General features: G+C 44.0%; 1 protein-coding gene across 3 annotated transcripts in view; it reads left to right on the top strand.

The window, feature by feature from the left end:
* wdr4 (WD repeat domain 4) overlaps positions 1–21160 on the top strand; it is a 64581-nt gene extending 43421 nt beyond the window's left edge. The window contains exons 7-11 of one of the 3 annotated variants that reach the window (XM_059969030.1): positions 876–965; positions 1082–1149; positions 8240–8414; positions 17180–17249; positions 20245–21160. In XM_059969030.1, coding sequence (XP_059825013.1) covers positions 876–965; positions 1082–1149; positions 8240–8414; positions 17180–17249; positions 20245–20414 — 573 coding nt within the window. In that variant the 3' untranslated portion in view covers positions 20415–21160. The remainder of the gene's footprint in view (positions 1–875; positions 966–1081; positions 1150–8239; positions 8415–17179; positions 17250–20244) is intronic. The other 2 variants (XM_059969029.1, XM_059969031.1) reach the window with 2 other exon arrangements.
* Positions 21161–22275: the final 1115 nt, after the last annotated feature.

Raw genomic sequence — 22275 nt, 5'->3', positions numbered from 1 at the left:
CCTTGGTGGTGCTCCTTCTTCCCTTTCTCCCATAGTCTGCTCTCTGCCATGTAAGATTCTTTTTCCAGCCCCCTGGCTTCAGCTAGCACCTTCTAGCTAGTCCTCCTTCCCCCTCCCCACCTTTTTATTCCGGCATCTTCCTGTTCCTCCCCAGTTCTGATGAAGGGGCTCGGCCCGAAATGTCAACTGTTTATTCATTATTCATGACCTGAGTTCCTCCAGCATTTTGTATGTGTTCCCCTTAAATATTTCACCTTTCATCCTAAATCTATGACCTCCAATTCATAGCTTCAAAATAACATCCTAACTTTTGTATGCGTTGCTCTGATTTATGAAAGCCAATGTGCTAAAAGTTCTCTTTATGACCATTTACTGGGACAATGCTTTTTAGGAATTTATTCCCAGTTCCCTCTGTTCTTTCATACTCAGTACCTTACTGTTTATTGTGTAAGACCTACCTTCGTGTGTCCTTCCAAAGTGCAACACCTCACACTTGTCTGCATTAAATTCCATCTGCCATTTTTTCAGCTGGTCCAGATCCAGCTGTAAATTTTGATAGTCTTCCTTGCTGCTTACTACACCTCTAATCTTGGTGTCATTTGCAAATTTGCTGACCTGGTGAACCACATTACCCAGATCATTGATATAGATAACAACCAGTAATGGACCCAGCTCCCTATGGTACACCACTAGCCACAGGCCTCCAGTATGAATGATAGTCATCTATTGTAGTGAAGAATGGGAGGTGATGTGGATGGCTCCAGATTTCAAGGTGCAGCAGCAATAGGCTGAAAAATTGTTGATCGGAATAATGTTAGGTGGAGCATTGTACATTGGGAATGTTGGTTTTAATTGCCCTGTTTTCCCATCTCTAGGATGGCACAATCAGGCTCTGGGAATACCAAAGTGGGATGGAGCTAGATTGCTTTAAGATGAGTGAAATTCAAGCTTCAGGATGCCAGAAGGTGAGTAGTCTCTGGAGTGGTCCTGGAAAGTGTCCATGCCATTCATTGGGGTCTGCAGAAGTGTTGGCAGTATTACTGCACTGAGTCATAGCCATTAACCTGTGTTTGAATTGCAGGCCAGGTGTGCTGTGGTGCGGATCGTCCATTGCAAACAGGGAGATAACTTCGCTGTTCTTTGTGATGAGTAAGTGTAACTTGTATAATTCAGGAAGAATGGAAGCAATAGTAGCCCATCAGTCCTTTTGATGCTATTCTCCAATTGGTTTAGAGACCATTTGCCCTTTTGATGCTGGTCTTCCTCCTTGGTGTCATTTTCCTGTACGATGTACACATCACTGAGTGCCTTGTTCCTTCCTCCTGGAACACAACCTCTATTGTCCCCCTCGGCTATTTAACATAAAGCCCCTTCTGGATGCAATTAATAACTTTACCTGGATCCCATGTGATCTAAGTTTCCATAGCACCCATTATCTTCTAAAGGCCTTACTGAACTACATGTAGACCACAGCCACATTCTTCATCTGTAAGGCATTTTATCTGAAGCACTGCATTATGGGAAACCATGAACAGTTCCTTAAAATAGTCCATCAGCTTTACTCCACCTCTTCTAAGTCACTGTGCTTTAATCCATTATTCCCGACTCCTCCTACACCATCTTTCTCCCATGAACTTCAAATCCTATCCCTTACCCAGTATCCCACTTCCTAATCCACGTCAGATGAAGAATGCAGCAGTACTTGATCTTGAATCATCTAATCCTGTGTGCTCGCACTGAGCGGATATGTCAAAGCAGGAGTTTGGCTATGTCTGCCAACCTCTTTGATGCAGTGATTTCATATTCATACAAAATAATATTGTTGCATGGTATTGAGTAACCAAATAGAAACTGGCAAAATTTGTTGTTCCTCTCGTACAAGCCTTGTGCTTTCCTTGAGTTTGACGGCCTTAGATTAGGCTGAAACTTCCTAATGTAGAACATAGAAATCTACAGCACATTACAGGCCCGTCGGCCTACAACGTTGAGTCTTCTCTAACCTACTCTAGGAACTTCCTAGTGTTTCCCTAGCACATAGCCCTCTATTTTTCTAAGCTACTCCCATCGACTTGCACTGGGACCATAGCCATCCATGTGCCTATCCAAACTTCTCTTAAATTTTGAAATCGAGCCCTCATGCACCACTTGTGCTGGCAGCTCATTCCACACTCTCATGACTCTCTGGTGAGTGAAGAAATTTCCCCTCATGTTCCCCTAAACTTTTCACCTTTCATTCACCCTTAACCCATGACATCTGGTTGTAGTCCCACCCAACCTCAGTATAAATAGTCTGCTTATGTTTACCCTATCTATACCCCTCTATCGAATCTCCTTTCAATCTTCGACGTTCTAAGTAATACAGTTGTAACCTATTCAATCTTTCTTTATAACTTGGGTCTTCTAGACCCGGCAACATTCTTGTAAATTTTCTTTGTATTCTTTCAAACTTGTTTATATTGTTCCTCTAGGTAGGTGACCAAAACTGCACACAATATTTCCAATTAGGCCTCACCAACATCTTATACAACTTCAACATGACATCTCATCACCTGTACTCAATACATTGACTTCTGCCATGTGCCAAATACTTTATCTATCTGTGACTCCACTTTCAATGAATTATGGAGATGTAATCCCTGTGTAAGATCTACTCTAGTTGGTCCTACTGGTGCAAATCCTTGCACTTGACTGCATTAAATTTCACCTGCCATTTTTCCAGCTGAACCAGATCCCACAGCAAGCCACGATATCCTTCCTTGCTGTCAACTGCACCCCCAATCCTGGTATTATTTGCAAATTTGCTGATCCAGTTAACCACATTATCATCTAGATCCTTGATACAGAAGACACAAGATAGTACTAAGTCAGCATTGTTTCCTTCAGGGAAAATCCTGCCTGGCGAAATTGTTAGAATTCTTTGAGGAGATTACACATAGGATAGATAAAAGGGATGCAGTGGATGGTGTATATGTGGACTTTCAGAAGACCTTTGACAACGTGCCACACATGAGGCTGCTTATCAAGTTATGAGCCCATGGTATTACAGGAAAGTTACTGGCATGGTTAGAGCATTGACTGATTGGTAGGAGGCAGTGCATGGGAATAAAAGGATCTTTTTCTGGTTGGCTGCCAGTGACTAGTGGTGCTCTGCAGTGTTTGGTGCTGGGGTCACTTCTTTTTATGCTGTATATAAATGATTTAAATGATGGAATAGATGGTTTTGTTGCCAAGTTTGCAGATGATACGAAGATTGGTGGAGCGGCAGATAGTGTTGAAGAAGCAGGTAGGATGCAGAAGGACTTAAGGCAGATTAGGATAATGGGCAAGAAAGTGGCAAATGAAATACAATGTTGGAAAATGCATGGTCATGCACTTTGATAGTAGAAATAAATGTGTAGACTATTTTCTAAACGGGGGAGAAAATCCAGAGATCTGAGATGCAAAACATTTGCAAGCAATTTGCTAAGATTGGAGAATAACTCAACCCAGCCATCAACCACCTGAGCTACAAATCTTCTGAATTATTATGCTAATATAATTTTGAAATTTATGTTAATATAATTGTCAAATGCCCTGTAATTACTTGTGTTAAATAAGATCATAAGAACATAAGACATAGGAGCAGGATATGGCCATTCGGCCCATCAAGTCTGCTCCACCATTTAATCATGGATGATCCATTTTCCCCTCCTCAACCCCAGTTCATGGCCTTCTCCCCATAACCCTTGATGCCATGTCCAATTCAAGAACCTATCAACCTCTACCCTAATACTCCCAATGACCTAGCCTCCACAAATTCACCATTCTTTGGCTAAAAAAAATCTCTATCTGTTTTGAAAGGGTGCCCTTCTATACTGAGCCTGTGCCTTCTTGTCCTAGACTCTCCCACTATGGGAAACATCCTTTCCACATCTACTCTGTCTCGGACTTTCAACATTCAAAAGTTTTCAATGAAATCTCCTCCCTCATCCTTCTGAATTCCAGTGAGTACAGACCCAGGGTCATCAAATGTTCCTGATATGATAACCTTTTCATTCCTGGAATCATCCTTGCGAACTTCCTCTGGACCCTCCTTGTTGCCAACTCATCTTTACTAAGACAGACAGAAATACTTTATTGATCCCGAGGGAAATTGGGTTTCGTTACAGCTGCACCAACCAAGAATAGTGAAGAAATATAGCAATATAAAACCATAAATAATTAAATAATAATAAGTTAATCATGCCAAGTGGAAACAAGTCCAGGTCCAGCCTATTGGCTCAGGGTGTCTGACAGTCAGAGGGAGGAGTTGTAAAGTTTGATGGCCACAGGTAGGAATGACTTTCTTTGATGCTCAGTGTTGCATCTCGATGGAATGAGTCTCTGGCTGAATGTACTCCTGTGCCTAACCAGTACGTTATGGAGTGGATGGGAATCATTGTCCAAGATGGCATGCAACTTGGACAGCATCCTCTTTTCAGACACCACTGTCAGAGAGTCCAGTTCCACCCCCACAACATCACTGACCTTACAACTGAGTTTGTTGATTCTGTTGCTGTCTGCTACCCTCAGCCTGCTGCCCCAGCACACAACAGCAAACATGATAGCACTGGCCACCACAGCCTCGTAGAACATCCTCAAGATCAGGACTTCAGACTCCTTGTGCAGAATACCCTAAATGTTAAGTTGCAAGTTGAGTCAATGGTGAGGAAGGCAAATACCATGTTGGCATTAATTTCAAGAGGTCTAGAATACAAGAGCAAGGATGTGATAATGAGGCTTTATAAGGCACTGGTGAGGCCACGCCTTGAGTATCATGAACAGTTTTGGGCCCCTCATCTCAGAAAAGATGTGCTGGCATTGGAGAACGTCCAGAGGAGGTTCACGAGGATGATCACAGGAATGAAAGGGTTATCATACGAGGAGCGTTTGATGGCTCTGGGTCTGTATTTGCTGGAATTTAGAAGGGTGAGGGGAATCTCATTGAAACCTTTCAAATGTTGAAAGGTCTAGACAGTAGATGCGGAAAGGATGTTTCCCATGGTGGGAAAGTCTAAGACAAGAGGGAATAGCCTCAGGATAGAGCAGCACCCTTTCAAAACAGATGTAGAGAAGTTTTTATAGCCAGAGGGTAGTGAATTTGTGAAATTTGTTGCCACTTGTAGCTGTGGAGGCCAGGTTGTTGGGTGTATTTAAGCCAGAGATTGATAGGTTCTTGATTGGACATGGTATGAAAGGATATGGGGAGAAAACTGGGAACTGGGGTTGAGGAGGAAAAGAAAAAACGATCAGCCATGATTGAATAGTGGAGCAGACTCGATGGGCCAGATGGCCTAATTCTCTTCCTATGTTTTATAGACAACAAAGGACCCAGCACTGATCCCAGCAGCACACTAGTCATGGGCTACTGGTCAGAGAGGCAGCCATCTACTACCACTCTGGCTTCTCTGAAAAAGCCAATATCTGATCCAATTTGCTACCTGATTTTGTATGCTGAGAGACTTAACTTTCTTGACCAACCTCCTATGTGGGACCTTGTCAAATGCCTTGCTAAAGTCTGTGTAGACAACATCCACTGCCTTGCCTTCATCAACTTTCTTGGTAACTTCCTCAAAAAACTCTCTGATTGGTTAGATGTGACATAGCATGCACAAAGTCATGCTGATTATGCTTAATCAGTCCATGTCTATCCAAATACTAATATATCCAGTCCCTTAGAATACATTCTAATAACGTTCCCCGAATTGATGTTGGACTCACCTGCCTATAATTTCCTGGTTTCTGTTTAGAACCTTTTTTCAACAACAGAACAACATTGGCTATCCTCCAATCCTCTGGTACCTTTCCGGTCACTAAAGCTGATTTAAATATCTTTGCTAGGGCCCCAGCAATGTCTTCACTGTAGGGTCTGTGTGAACTCCTTGTCAGGCCCTGCAGATTTATCCATCTTGATTTGCCTTAGGACAGCAGACACCTCCGTCTGTAAACACAAAGTACACTGCAGATGCTGTGGTCAAAGCAACACGCACAACACTCTGGAGGAACTCAGCAGGTTGGGCAGTATCCGTGGAAATGAGCAGTCAACATTTCGGAATGAAACCCTGTCTCTCATCTGTTTTGGATGATCTCGCTCATCTGTTTTGGCTCCAGACATAGATTACCATTCTGATCGACCAGAGGACCAATTTTGTCCCTTGCAATCTTTTTGCTTTTAACATACCTGTAGAATCCCTTAGGATTCTCCTTTACTTTGCTAGGGCAACTTCATGCTTTCTTTTAGCACTCCAAGTTCTTTCTTAAGGGTTCTCTTACATTTCTTATACTCCATAAGCACCTCATTTGTTCCTACTTGCTATGCACCTTTTTTTCTGTTACTCAGAGACTCAATATCTCTTGAAAACCAAGGTTCCCTACACTTGTTAACTTTCCCTTTGATTCTGACAAACACATCAATGCTCAAACTCTCAAAATTTTATTTTTGAAGTCCTCTCCCATTTACACCTTTGCCAGAAAACAGCTTGTCCCAATCCACACTTGCCAGATCATTTCTGATACCATCAAAATTGGTCTTTCCCCAATTTAGAATCTTAACTCACGGACCAGATCTATCATTTTGCATATTTTCTTTGAAACTAATGACATTATGTTTACTAGATGCACAGTGTTCCCCTGCACACACAGTGTTTCATTCTCTAATCTCATTGGGACTTCTACGTACTGATTAACAAAACTTCTGTGAACACATTTGACAAACTATCCCATTTAGTCCTTTTATTAGAGTCCATATGTGGAATTTTAAAATCACCTTTCTTATAACCGTATGTTTCTTGCGATCACGCTACAAATTTGTTCCACTAGATCTGCAGGACTGTTGAGTGGTCTGTAATATAGCCCCATTAACTTGTTATATCTTTCTTATTTCTCAGTTCCACCCATAGTTCCTCACTTGATGAGTTCTCCAGTCAATCCTGACGGAGCACTGCCTTGACATTTTTCCTGACTAGCAGGTAGCTAGGTAGGTAGGCCGCCGCTAGTCTCGATAGACCATGGAGTTGCACCTTGGAAAGTTTCCAGGGTGCAAGCCTGGGCAAGGTTTTTTTTTATGGAAGACCGGCAGTTGCCCAATCTGCAAGTCTCCCCTCTCCACGCTGTCAATGTTGTCCAAGGGAAGGGCATTAGGATCCATACAGCTTGGTACCAGTGTCATCGCAGAGCAATATGTGGTTAAGTGCAACACACACAAAATGCTGGTGGAACGCAGCAGGCCAGGCAGCATCTATAGGGAGAAGCGCTGTCGATGTTTCGGGCCGAGACCCTTCGTCAGGACTAACTGAAAGTTACCCTGATGAAGGGTCTCAGCCTGAAACGTCAACAGCGCTTCTCCCTATAGATACTGCCTGGCCTGTTGTGTTCCACCAGCATTTTGTGTGTGTTGCTTGAATTTCCAGCATCTGCAGATTTCCTCGTGTTTTTGGTTAAGTGCTTTGCTTAAGGACACACACGCCGCCTCAGCCAAGGCTCGAACTGGCAACCTTCAGATCATTAGACGAATGCCTTAACCACTTGGCCAGGCGCCAACACCCTGACTAGTAACACTGTCATGTCTAAAACAGAACCCTGGAATGTTGAGCTGCCAGTCCTGCCCTTCTTACAACCAAGTTCCACTGATGGCTGCAATGTCATAATTTCAGGGGTTGATCCTTGCCCTGAGCACATGTGCCTTTCCTACGATACTTCTTGCCTCAAAATATACGCTGCTTAGGACGCTAGTCGCACCAGGCTCAATCTTTGGTTCCTAACTTTGTCTGAGGTCTCACCAACATTTATCTCCACAACCTCTCCACTGAATGTTCTGGTACTCTGATTCCATCCCACTGCAATTCTCGTTTAAATCCCACCGTGCAGCATTAACAAACCTTGCTAGGATATTGTTCTCCCTTCAGTTCAGGTGTGAACTGTCCCTTCTTTAGAGGTCCCACCTTCCCTGGAAGAGGGCCCAAAGATCCAAAAATCTTATGCCTTCCTCCTACACTAACTCCTTAGCACGTGCTAAACTATAACCTTCCTACTTCTGGCCTTACTAGCACGTGGAATTTGTTGCAGTCTTGAGATCACAACCCTGGAGGTCCTGCCCTTTAGGTGCTGTGGAATACTTGAAACTCTATAATGCAGCGTTACCTGTATCTGTTGAGTGTTTGAAGAGACAGTACATGAGAAATTACTCTCTGTTTGGTGTTGCCATGTTTTCTGTACTTGTCAGCTTCTCCTCAGTGCACATCTTCAAGTTGGATGTTGTAGCTCAGAAACTGAATCATCTACATACAATCACAGTGAGACAACGAGCCTGGGATATAGCATTTGATGATATATCGGGTCTCTGGATCCTGGATGGAGAAATGGTGGTTGTGTATCAACCACAGGATGGCCATTGGCAGGTAAGAGGTAGTTGTGTGCGATGAGGGTGCAGGTGAGAGAAGGGTGGGGGCAATGGGTGGTGGTGAGGGGAAGTGTGTTGGGTGATGATGCTGGTGAGGGGAAGGTGGGGCAATGGGTAGCGGTGCAAGTGAGGGGAAGTTGTGTGCAGTGAGGATACAGCTGGGAGCAGTGGGTGTTGGTGCATCTGAGGGGAAGGTGAGGGATGGGTGAGGGTTCAGCTGAGGGGAACATGAAGATGGGTTTGCAGGTGAGGGAAAGGTGGGGGGTGCAAGTTACGGTGATGGGTGGGGGGTGCAGGTGAGGAGAAGGTTGGGCCGGTGGGTGAAGATATATGATTTAGAAGTTGCTGATTATGGAGTGCATGAGAATTCAAACATCTGTCCATAGAGCTGTCATGAATTTCAGTGGGTTTTTAGAGGTGACAAGGATGATTAACGAGTGCTCGCTGTAAATGCCGTTTATTTACAAAATCCAAATGCTGAGCAATGGATAGTTGATGTTTTGGGTTGAGAGCCTTCGTTAGGACAGAAAGATGGAGGGGAGGTGGCCAGAATAAAGAGTTGAGGGGAAGGTGCTAGTAAGTATCCTGTGGGCACCACAGTAGCATAGTACTTAGTGGAGTTCCATCACCAACTGTAAGAAGTTTTACGTTTTCCCCTTGAATGCATGGATTTCTTCCCTGTGAAGACACGCATGCTCTGGTTTCCTCCTGCAATCCAGAGACATACCAGTTAGGTTCATTGTTCATTGTAAATTGTCCATGATTAGGCCAGTTTCATGCTGTGTCTTTAAGCCAACAGCTAGGGAGGGTAAACACGAGGAAATCTGCAGATGCTGGAAATTCAAGCAACACACACTCAAAATGTTGGTGGAACGCAGCAGGCCAGGCAGCATCTATAGGAAGAAGCACTGTCGACAGTTCTTCTTCCTATAGATGCTGCCTGGCCTGCTGCATTCCACCAGCTAGGGAGGGTTGTGGTAGATGGATCCAGGTGTAGGGGTGATAGGCAGTTGGAGGAGGGAACAGTAGGAATAGAGAGGGGGAGGGGTGATAAGTGGAGGAAACAAAGGCTGTATATAATGTAATCTGATGGGAGAGGAAAGTAGTGTATGGAATTAAATAAGGAAGGTGGTGGAGGCTGTTGAGAACAGAAAGGGGAGGGATAAGGGACATGATGGGATGTGTGTGTGTGTGTATAATAGGCAGATCGAGAGAGACCATCTGAATGGCCATGATGAATGGAGTGCAGGTGTCGACAAGGTGGCTGCCTTACCTTTGTGGAGTACGAGGCCTTTGACAAGGTCCCACATGGTAGGATGGACTGGAATCTGGTGTCTTAAGATAAGCTGGATAATTGGAAAGGAAATATAACGTGGTAGTGAAGGGTATTCGTCATATGTGATTGCTGGTGTGCTGTAAGGTTCTACGATTTGGATAAGAATGTAGATGGCATGATGTTTGCAGAAGATGCCAAAATTGTTGGTATAGTTAATGGTGCGAAAGATTCTCAGGTTATAGTAGGACATTGATCAACTGACTGATGGAATTTATCTTGGGTAAATGGAAGGAAGTGCTATTTGGGAAGGTAAACCAGAGCCAGGGTATACACAGTAAATGACAAGGCTCTGTGGGGGGGAGGGGGTTTGGGATTGAACAGTGAGACCTGATTCCACAGGTAGACAGACTGGTAAAGAAGTTAGATGGCATTCTTGCCTTCATTGACCATGGCATGGAGTACAGGAGTTGAGATCTCGTGTTACATTGTACAGCAAATTATTTAGGCTGCGGTTGGAGTATTTTGTGGAGCTTTGGTATTCTCGATGCAGAAGAGATATGATTAAGCTAGAGGGGGTACACTAAAGATTCACACAGATGCTTCCTACATTGGTGTGTTTGAGTTAGGAGAGCTTGATGTGCTGTTTTCCTTGGAGCAAAGTATCCTGAGATGTGGCATGATAGAGGGATATAGAATTGAGAGACAAAGATAAGGTGAATGGCAACAGTCACAGTCTATTTCCAAGGATACTGGAGTCTGAAACCAGAGGGCACAGATTTAATGATCCAAAAATATTGGACCAACGACATAGGTAGGAAAAGGGAGGAGGCTCTGAAAACAAACTACAGGGCGTTAGGAAAGAAGTTGAGAGGCAGAACCTCAAAAGTAGCAATCACAGTATTACTGCCTGTGCCACCTGACAGTGAGTATAGGATTAGAATGAGGTGGAGGATAAATGTGTGGCTGAGGGATTGGAGCGGGGGCAGGGATTCAAATTTCTGGATAATTGAGACCTCTTCTGAGGCAGATATGACCTATACAAAAAGGACGGGTTGCACTTGAATCTGAGGGGGACCAATATCCTGACGGGAAGGTTTGCTAAAGCTATTGGGGAGAGTTTAAACTAGAATTGCTGGGGGGGTGGGAACCGAACTGAAGAGACTGGGGAAGAGGAGGTTGGCTCAAAAGTAGAGAAAGCTTGGAGACAGTGTGAAAGGGAGGATAGGCAGGTGATAGAGGAGGGACAAGCTCTGTCTGATAGTTTGAGATGTGTCTATTTTAATGTGAGGAGTATCATGAATAAAGCAGATGAGTAGAACGTGGATCAGTACTTCAAGCTATGATGTTGTGGCCATTAAGGAGACTTGGATGGCTCAGGGGCAGGAATGGCTACCTCAAATGCCAGGCTTTAGGAGGCAGGAAGGGAGGCAAAGGAAGTGGGGACGTGGCATGGTTGATCAGAGATAGTGTCATGGCTGCAGAAAAGGAGGAAGTCATGGATGGGTTGTCTACAGAGTCTCTGTGGGTGGAAGTTTGGAATAGGAAGCGGTCAATAACTAGACCACCTAACAGTAACAGGTATGTCAAGGAGCAGATAGAGAGACAGATTCTGGAAAGGAGTAATAATAACAAGGTTGTTGTGGTGGGAGATTTTAAATTCCCAAATATTGATTGGCATCTCCCTAGAGTGAGGGGTTCAGATGGGGTAGAGTTTGTTAGGTTTGTTCAGGAAGGTTTCTTGACAAAATATGTAGATAAGTCTACAAGAGGAGAGGCTGTACTTGATCTGGTATTGGGAAATGAACCTGGTCAGGTGTCAGATCTCTCAGTGGGAGAGCATTTTGGAGATAGTGATCACAATACTATCTCCTTTACAATAGCATTGGAGAGGGATGGAAACAGACAAGTTAGGGAAACATTTATTTGGTGTAAAGGGAAATATGAGGCTAGCAGGCAGTAACTTGAAAGCATAAATTGGAAACAGATGTTCTTGGAAACATACAGAAGAAATGTGGCAAAAGTTCAGGGGATATTTGTGTGGGGTTCTGAGTAGGTACATTCCCATGAGACATGGAAAGGATGGTAGAGTACAGGAACCGTGGTGTACAAAGGCTGTTGTAAATCTAGTCAAGAAGAAAGGAAAAGCTTATGAAAGGTTCAAAAAACTAGGTAACGATAGGAATCTAGAAGATTTCAGGCTAGCAGGACGGAGTTTAAGAATAAAATTAGGAGAGCCAGAAGGGTCCATGAGAAGGCATTGGCAGACAGGATTAAGGAAAACCCCAAGTCATTCTACAAGTATGTGAAGAGCAAGAGGATAAGACGTGAGAGAATAGGACCAATCAAGTGTGATAGTGGAAAGGTGTATGTGGAGCCGGAAGAAATAGCGGAGGTACTTAATGAACACTTTGCTTCAGTATTCATGATGGAAACGGATCCTGCCAATTGTTGGGATAACTTGCAATGAACTGAAAAGCGTGAGAATGTTGATATTAAAGAAGAGGATGTGCTGGAGCTTTTGGAAAGCATGAAGTTGGATAAGTCACCGGGACCGGATGGGATGTACCCCAGACTACTGTGGGGAGCGAGGGAGGAGATTGCTGAGCCTCTGGCGATGATCTTTGCATCATCAATGAGGATGGGAAAGGTTCTGGAGGATTGGAGGGTTGCGGATGTTGTTCCCTTATTCAAGGAAGGGAGTAGGGATAGCCCAGGAAATTATAGGCCACTGAGTTTTACTTCAGTGGCTGGTAAGCTGATGGAGAAGATCCTGAGAGGAAGGATTTATGAACATTTGGAGAGGTGTAATATGAATAGGAGTAGTCAGCATGGCTTTGTCAAAGGCAGGTCATGCCTTACAAGTCTGATTGAATTTTTTGAGGATGTAATTTTGAAGGTAGAGCAGTGGATGTAGTGTATATGGATTTCAGCAACTCATTTGATAAAGTACCCCATGCAAGGCTTATTGAGAAAGTAAGGAGGCATGGGATCCAAGGGGGGCATTGTTTTGTGGATCCAGAACTGGCTTGCCCACAGAAGGCAAAGAGTGATTGTGGGCAGGTCATATTCTGCATGGAGGCCAGTGACCAGTGGTGTGCCTCAAGGATCTGTTCTGGGATCCCTACTCTTTGTGATTTTTATAACTGACCTGAATGAGGAAGTGGAGGGATCGGTTAGTAAATTTGCTGATGACACAAAGGTTGCGGGTGTTGTGGATAGTGTGAAGGGCTGTCAGAGGTTACAATGGGACATTGATAGGATGCAAAACTGGACTGAGAAGTGGCAGATGGAGTTCTACCCAGGTAAATATGAAGTGGTTCATTTTGGTGGGCCAAATATGATGACAGAATATAGTATTAATATTAAGACTGTTGGCAGTGTGGAGGATCAGAGGGATCTTGGGGTCCAAGTCCATAGGACACTCAAAGCGGCTACGCAGGCTGACTCTGTGGTTAAGAAGAGTCTTCATCAATCATGGGCTTGACTTTAAGAGCCGAGAGATAATGTTGCAGCTATATAAAACCCTGGTCAAACCCTACTTAAGAGTACTGTGCTCAGTTGAGGTAGTCTTACTACAGGAAGGATGTGGATACCATAGAATGGGTGCAGAGGAGATTTACAAGGATGTTGCCTGGATTAGGGAGGATGCCTTATGAGAATAGGTTGAGTGAACTTGGCTTTTTCTCCTTGGAGTGACAGAGGATGAGAGGTGACATGATAGAGGGGTACAAGATGATGAGAGGCATTGATCATGTGGATAGTCAGAGGCTTTTCTCCAGGGCTGAAATGGCTAGCACAAGAGAGCATAGTTTTAAGGTGCTTGGAAGTAGGTACAGAGATGTCAGGGGTAAGTTTTTTACGCAGAGAGTGGTGAGTGCGTGGAATGGGCTGCCGGCGGCAGTGGTGGATGCAGAAACAATAGGATCTTTTAAGAGACTCCTGGATGGCTGCATGGAGCTTAGAAAAATAGAGGGCTATAGGTAAAGCCTAGGTAGTTCTAAGGTAGGGACATGTTCAGTATAGCTTTGTGGGCTGAAGGGCCTGTATTGTGCTGTATGTTTTCTGTGTTTCTATGTTAAAGTGAGAGGGGAGAAATTTATAAAGGTCCTGAGGTACAACTGTTTCTACATTGCATGTCATAGTTATAATGCTAAAAAACAAGCCCTTTGGCTGTTCTCTGCCTACCAGGATTGAAATCCAAGTTAGTCCCATTTGCCCATGTTTGACCCATATCACTCTAAGCCTTTCCTATCCGTGTACCTGTCCAACTACTTTTTGCTAGAGCTGTTGGGAGTAGTTTAAACTGATATGGTAGGAGGATAGGGACCAGTATGATTAAGCTGAGGGTGAGCCTGTAATGATATAATATGAATGTAAACAAGGAGAAGCAAATGATTGGATACAGCTGTAGACAGAGCAAAGAATGAAGTTACACCACAGAGGTAAGATTCATAAGGACGAAGAATACAGGATTGAAGGTGCTGGATTTAAAAGCGCGTAGCATTCGAAATAAAGTGGACAAACTTGTGGCACAATTAAAGATTAGGCACGATGTTGTGGGCATTACTGAGTCGTGGCTGAAAGAAGATCATATTTGGGAGCTTAAAATCAAAGGATATACTTTATGGAAAGGACAAGCAGGAAGGCATAGGTGGTGGTGTGGCTCTATTAGAACCATAGAACATTACAGCACAGAAACAGGCCTTTTGGCCCTTCTTGGCTGTGCCGAACCATTTTTCTGCCTAGTCCCACTAACCTGCACTTGGGCCATATCCCTCCAAATCCCTCTCATCCATGCACCTGTCCAAGTTTTTCTTAAACTTGCCAGATGAAAGCTGCCAGATGAAGTGGTGAATGTGGGCTCACTTTTGACATTTAAGAAAAACTTGGACAGGTATATGGATGAGAGGGGTTTGGAGGGATATGGCCCAGGTGCAGGTCAGTGGGACTAGGCAGAAAAATGGTTCGGCACAGCCAAGAATGGCCAAAAGGCCTGTTTCTGTGCTGTAATGTTCTCTGGTTCTAGGTAACATAGAGAATGTCACCTCCTTGTGGCTGGAGTTCCAAAGCTACAAGTGTGAAAAAATACCATGATGGGAATCATATACAGGCCTCTAAATAGTAGCCAAGATATGGGGTTGAGATTGCAAAGGGAGCTGGAAAGGGCATATAATAAGGGCAATGGCAGAATTGTAATGGGGACTTCAGTATGTAAGGGGATTGGGAAAATCAGGTTGGTGTCTGATTGCAAGAGAGGGAATTTTTGTTGAATGGCTTTTTAGAGCAGCTTGTGCTCGAGCCTACTAGTGGAAAAGCTATCTTGGATTGGGTGTTGTGTAGTAACCCAGATTTTATTAGGTTAATGTGAAGGAACCTTTAGGAGGCAGCAATCATAATATGATTGAATTCATACTGAACTTCGAGAGGGCGAAGCATAAGTCACATGTATCAGTATCGCAGTGGGAATAAAGGGTATTTCAGAGGCATGAGAGAGGAGCTTCTCAGGGTGATTGGAGCGGGATATTGGCGGGGATGACCGCAGAACAGAGGTAGTTGAAGTTTCTGGGAATAGTTCACAAGGCGCAAGATGGATATGTCTCAAAGAGGAAGAAGTTCTCAAATGGCAGGCATATTCAACTGTAGCTGACAAAGGAAGTTGAGGATTATTATCTAAATGTAGAGAAAATTCAAACATCAGAGGTGCAGAGGGACTTGGGAATCCTTGTGCAAGTCTTCCAGAAGGTTAATTCACAGGTTGAATCTGTGGTAAAGAAGGCAAATGCAATGTTAGCATTTATTTCAAGGGATAATACTGAAGCTTTATAAGATACTAGTCAGGCCACATTTGGAATATTGTCAACAGTTTTGTGTCCCTTATCTCAGAAAGGATGTATTGTCATTGGAGAGAGTCCAGAGGAGGATGATTCCAGGAATGAAGGGGTTAACGTATGAGGAGCGTCTGGCAGCTTTGGGCCTGTATTCATTGGAACTTAGAAGAATGTGTGGGGATCTCAACGAAATCTACCGAATGTTGAAAGGACTATAAGTTGGGTATGGAGCGGAAGTTTCCTATGGTGGGGGTATCCAGAACTAGAGGGCACAGAGTCAAAATTGAGGGGTGACTTTTTAAACAGAAGTAAAGAGGTATATTTTTAGCCTAAGAGTAGTGAATTTGTGGAATGCTCTGCCACAGATTGCAGTGGAGGCCAATTCCATGGGTATATTAAAAGCGGAAAAATACAGTATTGGTCAGGGCATCAAGAGATATGGTGAGAGGGCAGGTGTATGGGGTTGAATGGTATCCAGGATCAGTCATGATGAATGTTGGAGCAGACTCTATGGGCTGAATGGCCTTATTCTGCTCCTATATCTTAAGGTCTTATGGTCTTTTAAATGTTGCTAATGTACCTTTTCCAAACACTTCCTCTGGAAGCTCATTCCATACACTGACCATTCTCAGGGTGAAAAGATTGGCCCTCGGGTTCCTATTAAATCTCTCCCCACTCAACTTAAAGCAACACCCTTTCGTACTTCAACTCTACTTTGCCCATCTCTGACCCTAATAATTTTATATGCCTCCTATAAGATCACCCCTTATTCTCCTGTACACCAATGAAAAAAGGTATCCTGATCTGCCCAATCTCTCAGTACCTCAAGTCTTGGCAATGACCTCTTCTGCACTATCTTTTCTCTAGCAGGGTGACTAAAACTGAAAAGAGTATTTGAAATGTGGCCTCACCAGCATTTTGTCCAACTGCAATACAAGATCCTTTTTCTATACTTAACTCTTGAACTGAGAATGTCAGTGTGCCAAAAGCTTCCTTCACTGCTCTGTTCTGCCACTGCTAACCAACTGTGCGTTTGAATTTCTAGATCCCTCTCTTCTGTAAAATGCCGCAGGGCTCCATCATTCACTCAAAATCCTATTCTCATTTGTCTTGCCAAAATGTGACATCTCACAATTAATAAAAATTGAACTGCCATCTCTCTAGGGCAGGAGTTCCTCGGACCCCTTGCTTAGTGGTATTGGTCCATAGCGTCAAAAAGGTTGGGAACTCCTGCTCTTGGGAATGGTGAATGTGTGGAGGGAGCTTCCAGAGGAAGTGGTAGAGGCGGCTACAGTTACAATATTTAAAGGACAGACACGTGCACGTATAGGAGTGGTTTAGAGCAGGGATTCCCAACCTTTTTTATTGCCATGGACCACTACCATTAATCAAGAGTCCATGGATGGGAAGCATATGGTTCAAAAGTAGGTACATAGGACCAGCTTGCTTAGGCATCTTGATCAGTATGGGCTGCAGATCCTGTTCCTTGCTATTTAACTATGAATCTAATAGCTGATGGGGTGACCCCTAATTCAAATGGGGGTGGAGATCAAGTTCATGTCTGAGTGAAGCAGTGAGCTTAGCTGATTCCTTATTGAAAATTTATTTTAATTGATGGCACAGCAACTGTACATACCAACATAAAATTCTTTTTAACAGCATATTCCAGAACACCCGGACCAACAGAAAATGGAAGAGGCAATCCATGCCAATTGGGAGGAATTACAGGGTAAGAAGAGCCTGTGACTTCCCCAGGGAGGTCGTAAACTTAGAATATTTATGACAAAAGGAGGCCATTCTCCCCTTTGGATCCTTGCCAATGTCAAAAGCAGCCTGCCTAATCCTACCTTCCTGCGTTGTCTGTAGCTGAGATGGTCACGGCTCATATACACATGCAAGTGTTTAGATGTGCTCTGTTCTATCACTCTTCTTCAAAGGCTCATTTCTCATTTTTCCTTAATCTTCAACCAATTAATTCTCTGGGCAAATAGACTTGAAGTGCTCCAGTTTCCTCCTACATTGCCAAAGATGTGGGCTGGAGATTAATTAGCCTCTGTGGTGCAGCTGAGTGGCAGAAAATATGCATTGCTGAGGAGAATGTGGAGGGCGGAATGGGGGTAGAATAAAAAAGGGGGATTAATGTAAGAACACACACAAAATGCTGGAGCAAACCTGCAGGCCAAGCAGCATCTGTGGGAAAGAGTAAACAGTCAACGTTTCGGGCCGAGACCCTTCATCACGACTGAGTCGACTGTTTACTCTCTCGACGCTGTTATCTGGCCTGCTGAATTCCTTCAGCATTTTGTGTGTGTTGCTTGGGTTTCCAGCATCTGCAAATTTTCTCTTGTTTGGGGTTAATGTAGGATTTGTGTGAATGAGTAGGCAATTATTGGTATGGACTACAATAGATAAGAGTACTAGGAGATGTATCTGTTAAGCTTTGTGGAAGCTTTTAATAAATTCCTCGCAGGAGGTTGGCTCACAAGATTGAACTGAATAGGACTACTGGTGTAGATGAAATTTATTACTGTACAAAACTGAGGACATTAGGTGGATAAGTCCCCAGGGCCTGATACAATATACCCTGAGTTGCAGAGAGATGCAAGAGATGAGATTGCTGGGACTTTGAGCAAGATCGTTGAGTCCTCTGTAAGCATAAGTGTTGTCCTGGAGGACTGGTGAGTAGCTGACCTTGTTCCATTGTTTAAAAAGGGACATGGAAATAATCCTGGTAACTGCAGACCAGTGGTAGGGAAGCTATTGGAGAGGATTCTTGGGGATTAGATTTATGAATATTTGAAGAGCCAATGTTTAATTAGGGATAGTCAGCATGTCTTTGTGTGAGACATGTCATGTCTTACTACCTTGATCTTGGATCTTTTGGTGGGGGGGTGTCCAAGTCTGTCGTTTTCTGAAAGTGGCTGAAGTGGCTGTACAAGTTGTTAGGGTAGTAAAGAAGGTGTATGACATGCTTGCCTTTATTTGTTGAGGCAGTGAGTTTGAGTCAGAAATAATTTTTCAACTGGTTAGGCTGCATTTGGAGAGTTGCATTCCATTTTGGTTGCCCTATTTATAGCATTTGGAGACTTTGGAGAGGGTGTAGACGAGGTTTATCAGGATGCTGCCTGGATTACAGGGCATGAGCTATAAGGAGAGGTTAGGCAAACTTGAGTTGTTTTCTGTGGAGTGGCAGAGGCTGAGTGGAGACGTGACAGAAGTTTGTAAGATCTTCTGTTGATGACCTTTGTCTGGTCAGGAAGAGTGAGGAGGTGATAGAGAGGAGCTGTAGGCAGGTAGTTGCACCAGGGCCTTGGGAGACAGATAAGTGGGTAACAATCAGGAGAGGGAAGGGCAAGAGGCAGATACTAGGGAATACCCCTGTGCCTGTCCCCCTTAACAATAAATACTCCTGTTTGATTACTGTTGTGGGGAACTGGCCCAGTGGCTCAGAAGGGTAGGGAAAAGAAAAGGATGGCAGCAGTAATAGGGGACTCTATAGTTAGGGGGTCAGACAGGAGATTCTGTGGACGCGGGAAAGAAATACGGATGGTGGTTTGCCTCCCAGGTGCCAGGGTCTGGGATGTATCTGATCGCGTCCACGGTATCCTGAAGTGGGAAGGTGAACAGCCAGAGGTCATGGTACATATTGGTACCAATGACATTGGTAGGAAAAGGGAAGAGGTCCTGAAAACAGACTACAGGGAGTTAGGAAGGAAGTTGAGAAGCAGGTCCTCAAAGGTAGTCATCACGGGATTACTGCCTGTGCCACGCGACAGTGAGATTAGGAATAGAGTGAGGTAGAGGATAAATGCGTGGCTGAGGGATTGGAGCGGGGGGGAGAGATTCAGATTTCTGGATCATTGGGACCTCTTTTGGGGCAGGTGTGACCTGTACAAAAAGGATGGGTTGCACTTGAATCCGAGGGGGACCAATATCATGGTGGGGAGGTTTGCTAAGGCTACTGGGAGAGTTTAAACAAGAGTTGCTGGGGGGTGGGAACTGAACTGAATTGACGGCGGAAGAGGCTGTTGTCTCACAAATAGAGAAAGCTTGGAGACAGTGTGTGAGAGAGGATAGGCAGGTGATAGAGAAGAGACACACTCAGACCGAAGGTTTGGGATGTGTCTGTTTTAACGCAAGGAGTGTTGTGAACAAAATGGATGAGCTTAGAGCGTGGATCAGTACTTGGAGATATGATGTTGTGGCCTTTACAGAGACTTCGATGGCTCAGGGGCAGGAATAGTTATTTCAAGTACCAGGCTTTAGATATTTCAGAAAGGACAGGTGGGAGGCAAAAGAAGTAGGGGTGTGGCAGTTGATCAGAGATAGTGTCATGGCTGCAAAAAAAGAGGAAGTCTTGGAGGGATTGTCTACAGAGTCTCTGTGGGTGGAAGTTAGGAACAGGAAGGGGTCAGTAACTCTACTGGGTGTTTTTTTTTTAAAGATCACCCAATAGGAACAAGGACATCGAGGAGCAGATAGGGAGACAGATTCTGGGAAGGTGTAATATTTGTTGTGGTGGGAGATTTTGATTTCCCGAATATTGGCATTTCCCTAGAGCAAGGGGTTTAGATGGGGTGGAATTAGGTGTGTTCAGGAAGGTTTCTTGACACAATAAATATGTAGATAAGCCTACAAGAGGAGAGGCTGTACTTGATCTGGTATTGGGGTGGCATTAATTGGCCTGCTCAATTCTATATCAACCTCCTGCCCTTCCTTAACAGGCTCGGCCACTGCAAACAGCTACAGCAGTTTGTACAAGGTGACTGTGGATAACATCGCCCAGTATCAGTCAAAGAAAAAACTGCGAGTTCACCAGAGACAGAAGAAAAGAACAATGGAGATAGGACAGATGGATGGACACAGCAAAAGAGCAAAAGGATGTGAAGGATGATGTCACGTGTCTTGGGGATAGAGCAAATGGTCTGCACTGTTTGCTGGTGAAGTGCTCATTAATGGATAAAAACTGGCTGCTGCAGTCCCCTGGCAATACAGGTATAAACTGGGGCTGGTACAGAAATTGTCACAGGTACATCAAAACATACAGTGAAAGTGATCTTAACAGAGTTTGCAGCTTGGCACCATCTTCAGCTGCTTTTTTGAAGAGGTTAAGGCTGAACAAAGCATTCTGAATTATTGGTAGAGTTCATTCATATGTGTTTTGCACTCAGTATTAATGGACAGCTTTACTCCACTTCTGGTAATTGTATTTCTCTTTGGCCCTCAAGCCTGACCTGATCATTCAAAGAGTTTGAAATTGATCTGTGATATTAATCTAGTCATATTTTACCCATGTACCTTAATAAACTTTCCTGGCACAATATATTGACTTTGGGTGTTAAATGAATGATTAAGTTGGCAGTTGTCAGGCTGAAGTTGTGGTGGTGTGTTAGGTTCCTGCTGGTGGAAGGGTTGTTTGAATGCCCAGGCTTGGTGGGTCCACCAAGTTATGTTTATCCTTGAGCTTCCAAGTATATCCATTTATGTTGATATTCAGCGATTATAACTGTACTGGTGTGAATGTGGTCTAATTAAAACCCATCAGATTCATTTCAGAAAACACTGTAAATCGCTATAAAGAATATGCAACAATTAACTAAAAAGGAACAACATAATGGTGCTTAGTGATGAAGTTCAAATGTAAATAAATAGCAAAAAAGCTTAAAGTCTGCCTTGGCTGATTTTTAAAAAAAAGAGACATTTTCCATGTTTACTTCAGATTCCAGCATCTTTATGTTTTGTAGTTGTTACTGGACTAACAACAAAAGTCAGAACTGATTAAGCCAGAGGTAACTGGACAGTTGTAAGCAAAAGTTTGTGAATCTTTTGCAATTGCATGGTTTTCTACATTAATTCCTCATAAAATGATCTTCACCTAAGTCACAATAATAGACAAACACAATTTGCCTGAACTAATAACACAAAAAATTGTACTTCTTCTTGTCAATACTGTCACGTACCCAGTGACGGGTTAAAGAACCAGCAGAAATGGAAAACACTTATATATATAGTGGTGACCCACCTTCTGTGCAGGCGAACTGGCTCACAAATAGCCCGCGTGCAGGGAGAGACTTTGGTAATGTACCTCTGATGTCATTTCCACCCGGAGAGGGCAGGAACTAGGGATTTAAAAGCCAGCGCCGCAAAGTTTGAATAAACTAGTCGCAAAATGACTTACCGACTGCGTGTCGTTGTTTCTAGCTCTGTATGTAGTACATCGCTACATTGGTGACCCCGATGGTCCAAACGGGATTTGGACCAAAGATGACCGACTCTTCGTCTGTTCACGCAGTTTCGCTAAAACTGCCGACTTTCTGGACGCTGCAACCACGCATGTGGTTTAGCCAAGCAGAAGCCCAGTTCCAGATTCGGCAGATCTCTTCTGATTCCACGCATTACTATTACGTGGAGAGCTCCCTTGACCAGGAGACAGCCGCCCAGGTTGCGGATTTCATACAATTGCCCCCGGAAGAAGGCAAATATGAAGTGTTCAAAGCGCTGCTCATTGGGACCTTTGGCCTCTCACGGCGCGAGCGAGGTACCCGCCTGCTACATCTGGACGGTTTGGGAGACAGGCCGCCGTCAACATTAATGAATGAGATGCTGGCCCTGGCTGACAGACACAAGCCCTGCCTCATGTTTGAGCAAGCGTTCCTGGAGCAACTGCCTGAGAACATACATCTGCTGCTGGCCGACGCAGATTTCAGTAACCCCCGGAAGGTGGAGGCCCGGGCAGACGTGCTGTGGAAAGCCAA

Source organism: Hypanus sabinus, chromosome 4 (assembly GCF_030144855.1).
Source record: "Hypanus sabinus isolate sHypSab1 chromosome 4, sHypSab1.hap1, whole genome shotgun sequence".
Classification (NCBI taxonomy): Eukaryota; Metazoa; Chordata; class Chondrichthyes; order Myliobatiformes; family Dasyatidae; genus Hypanus; species Hypanus sabinus.
The sequence above is the reverse complement of the archived record's forward strand: the minus strand, read 5'-3'. Positions and strand labels throughout refer to the sequence as shown.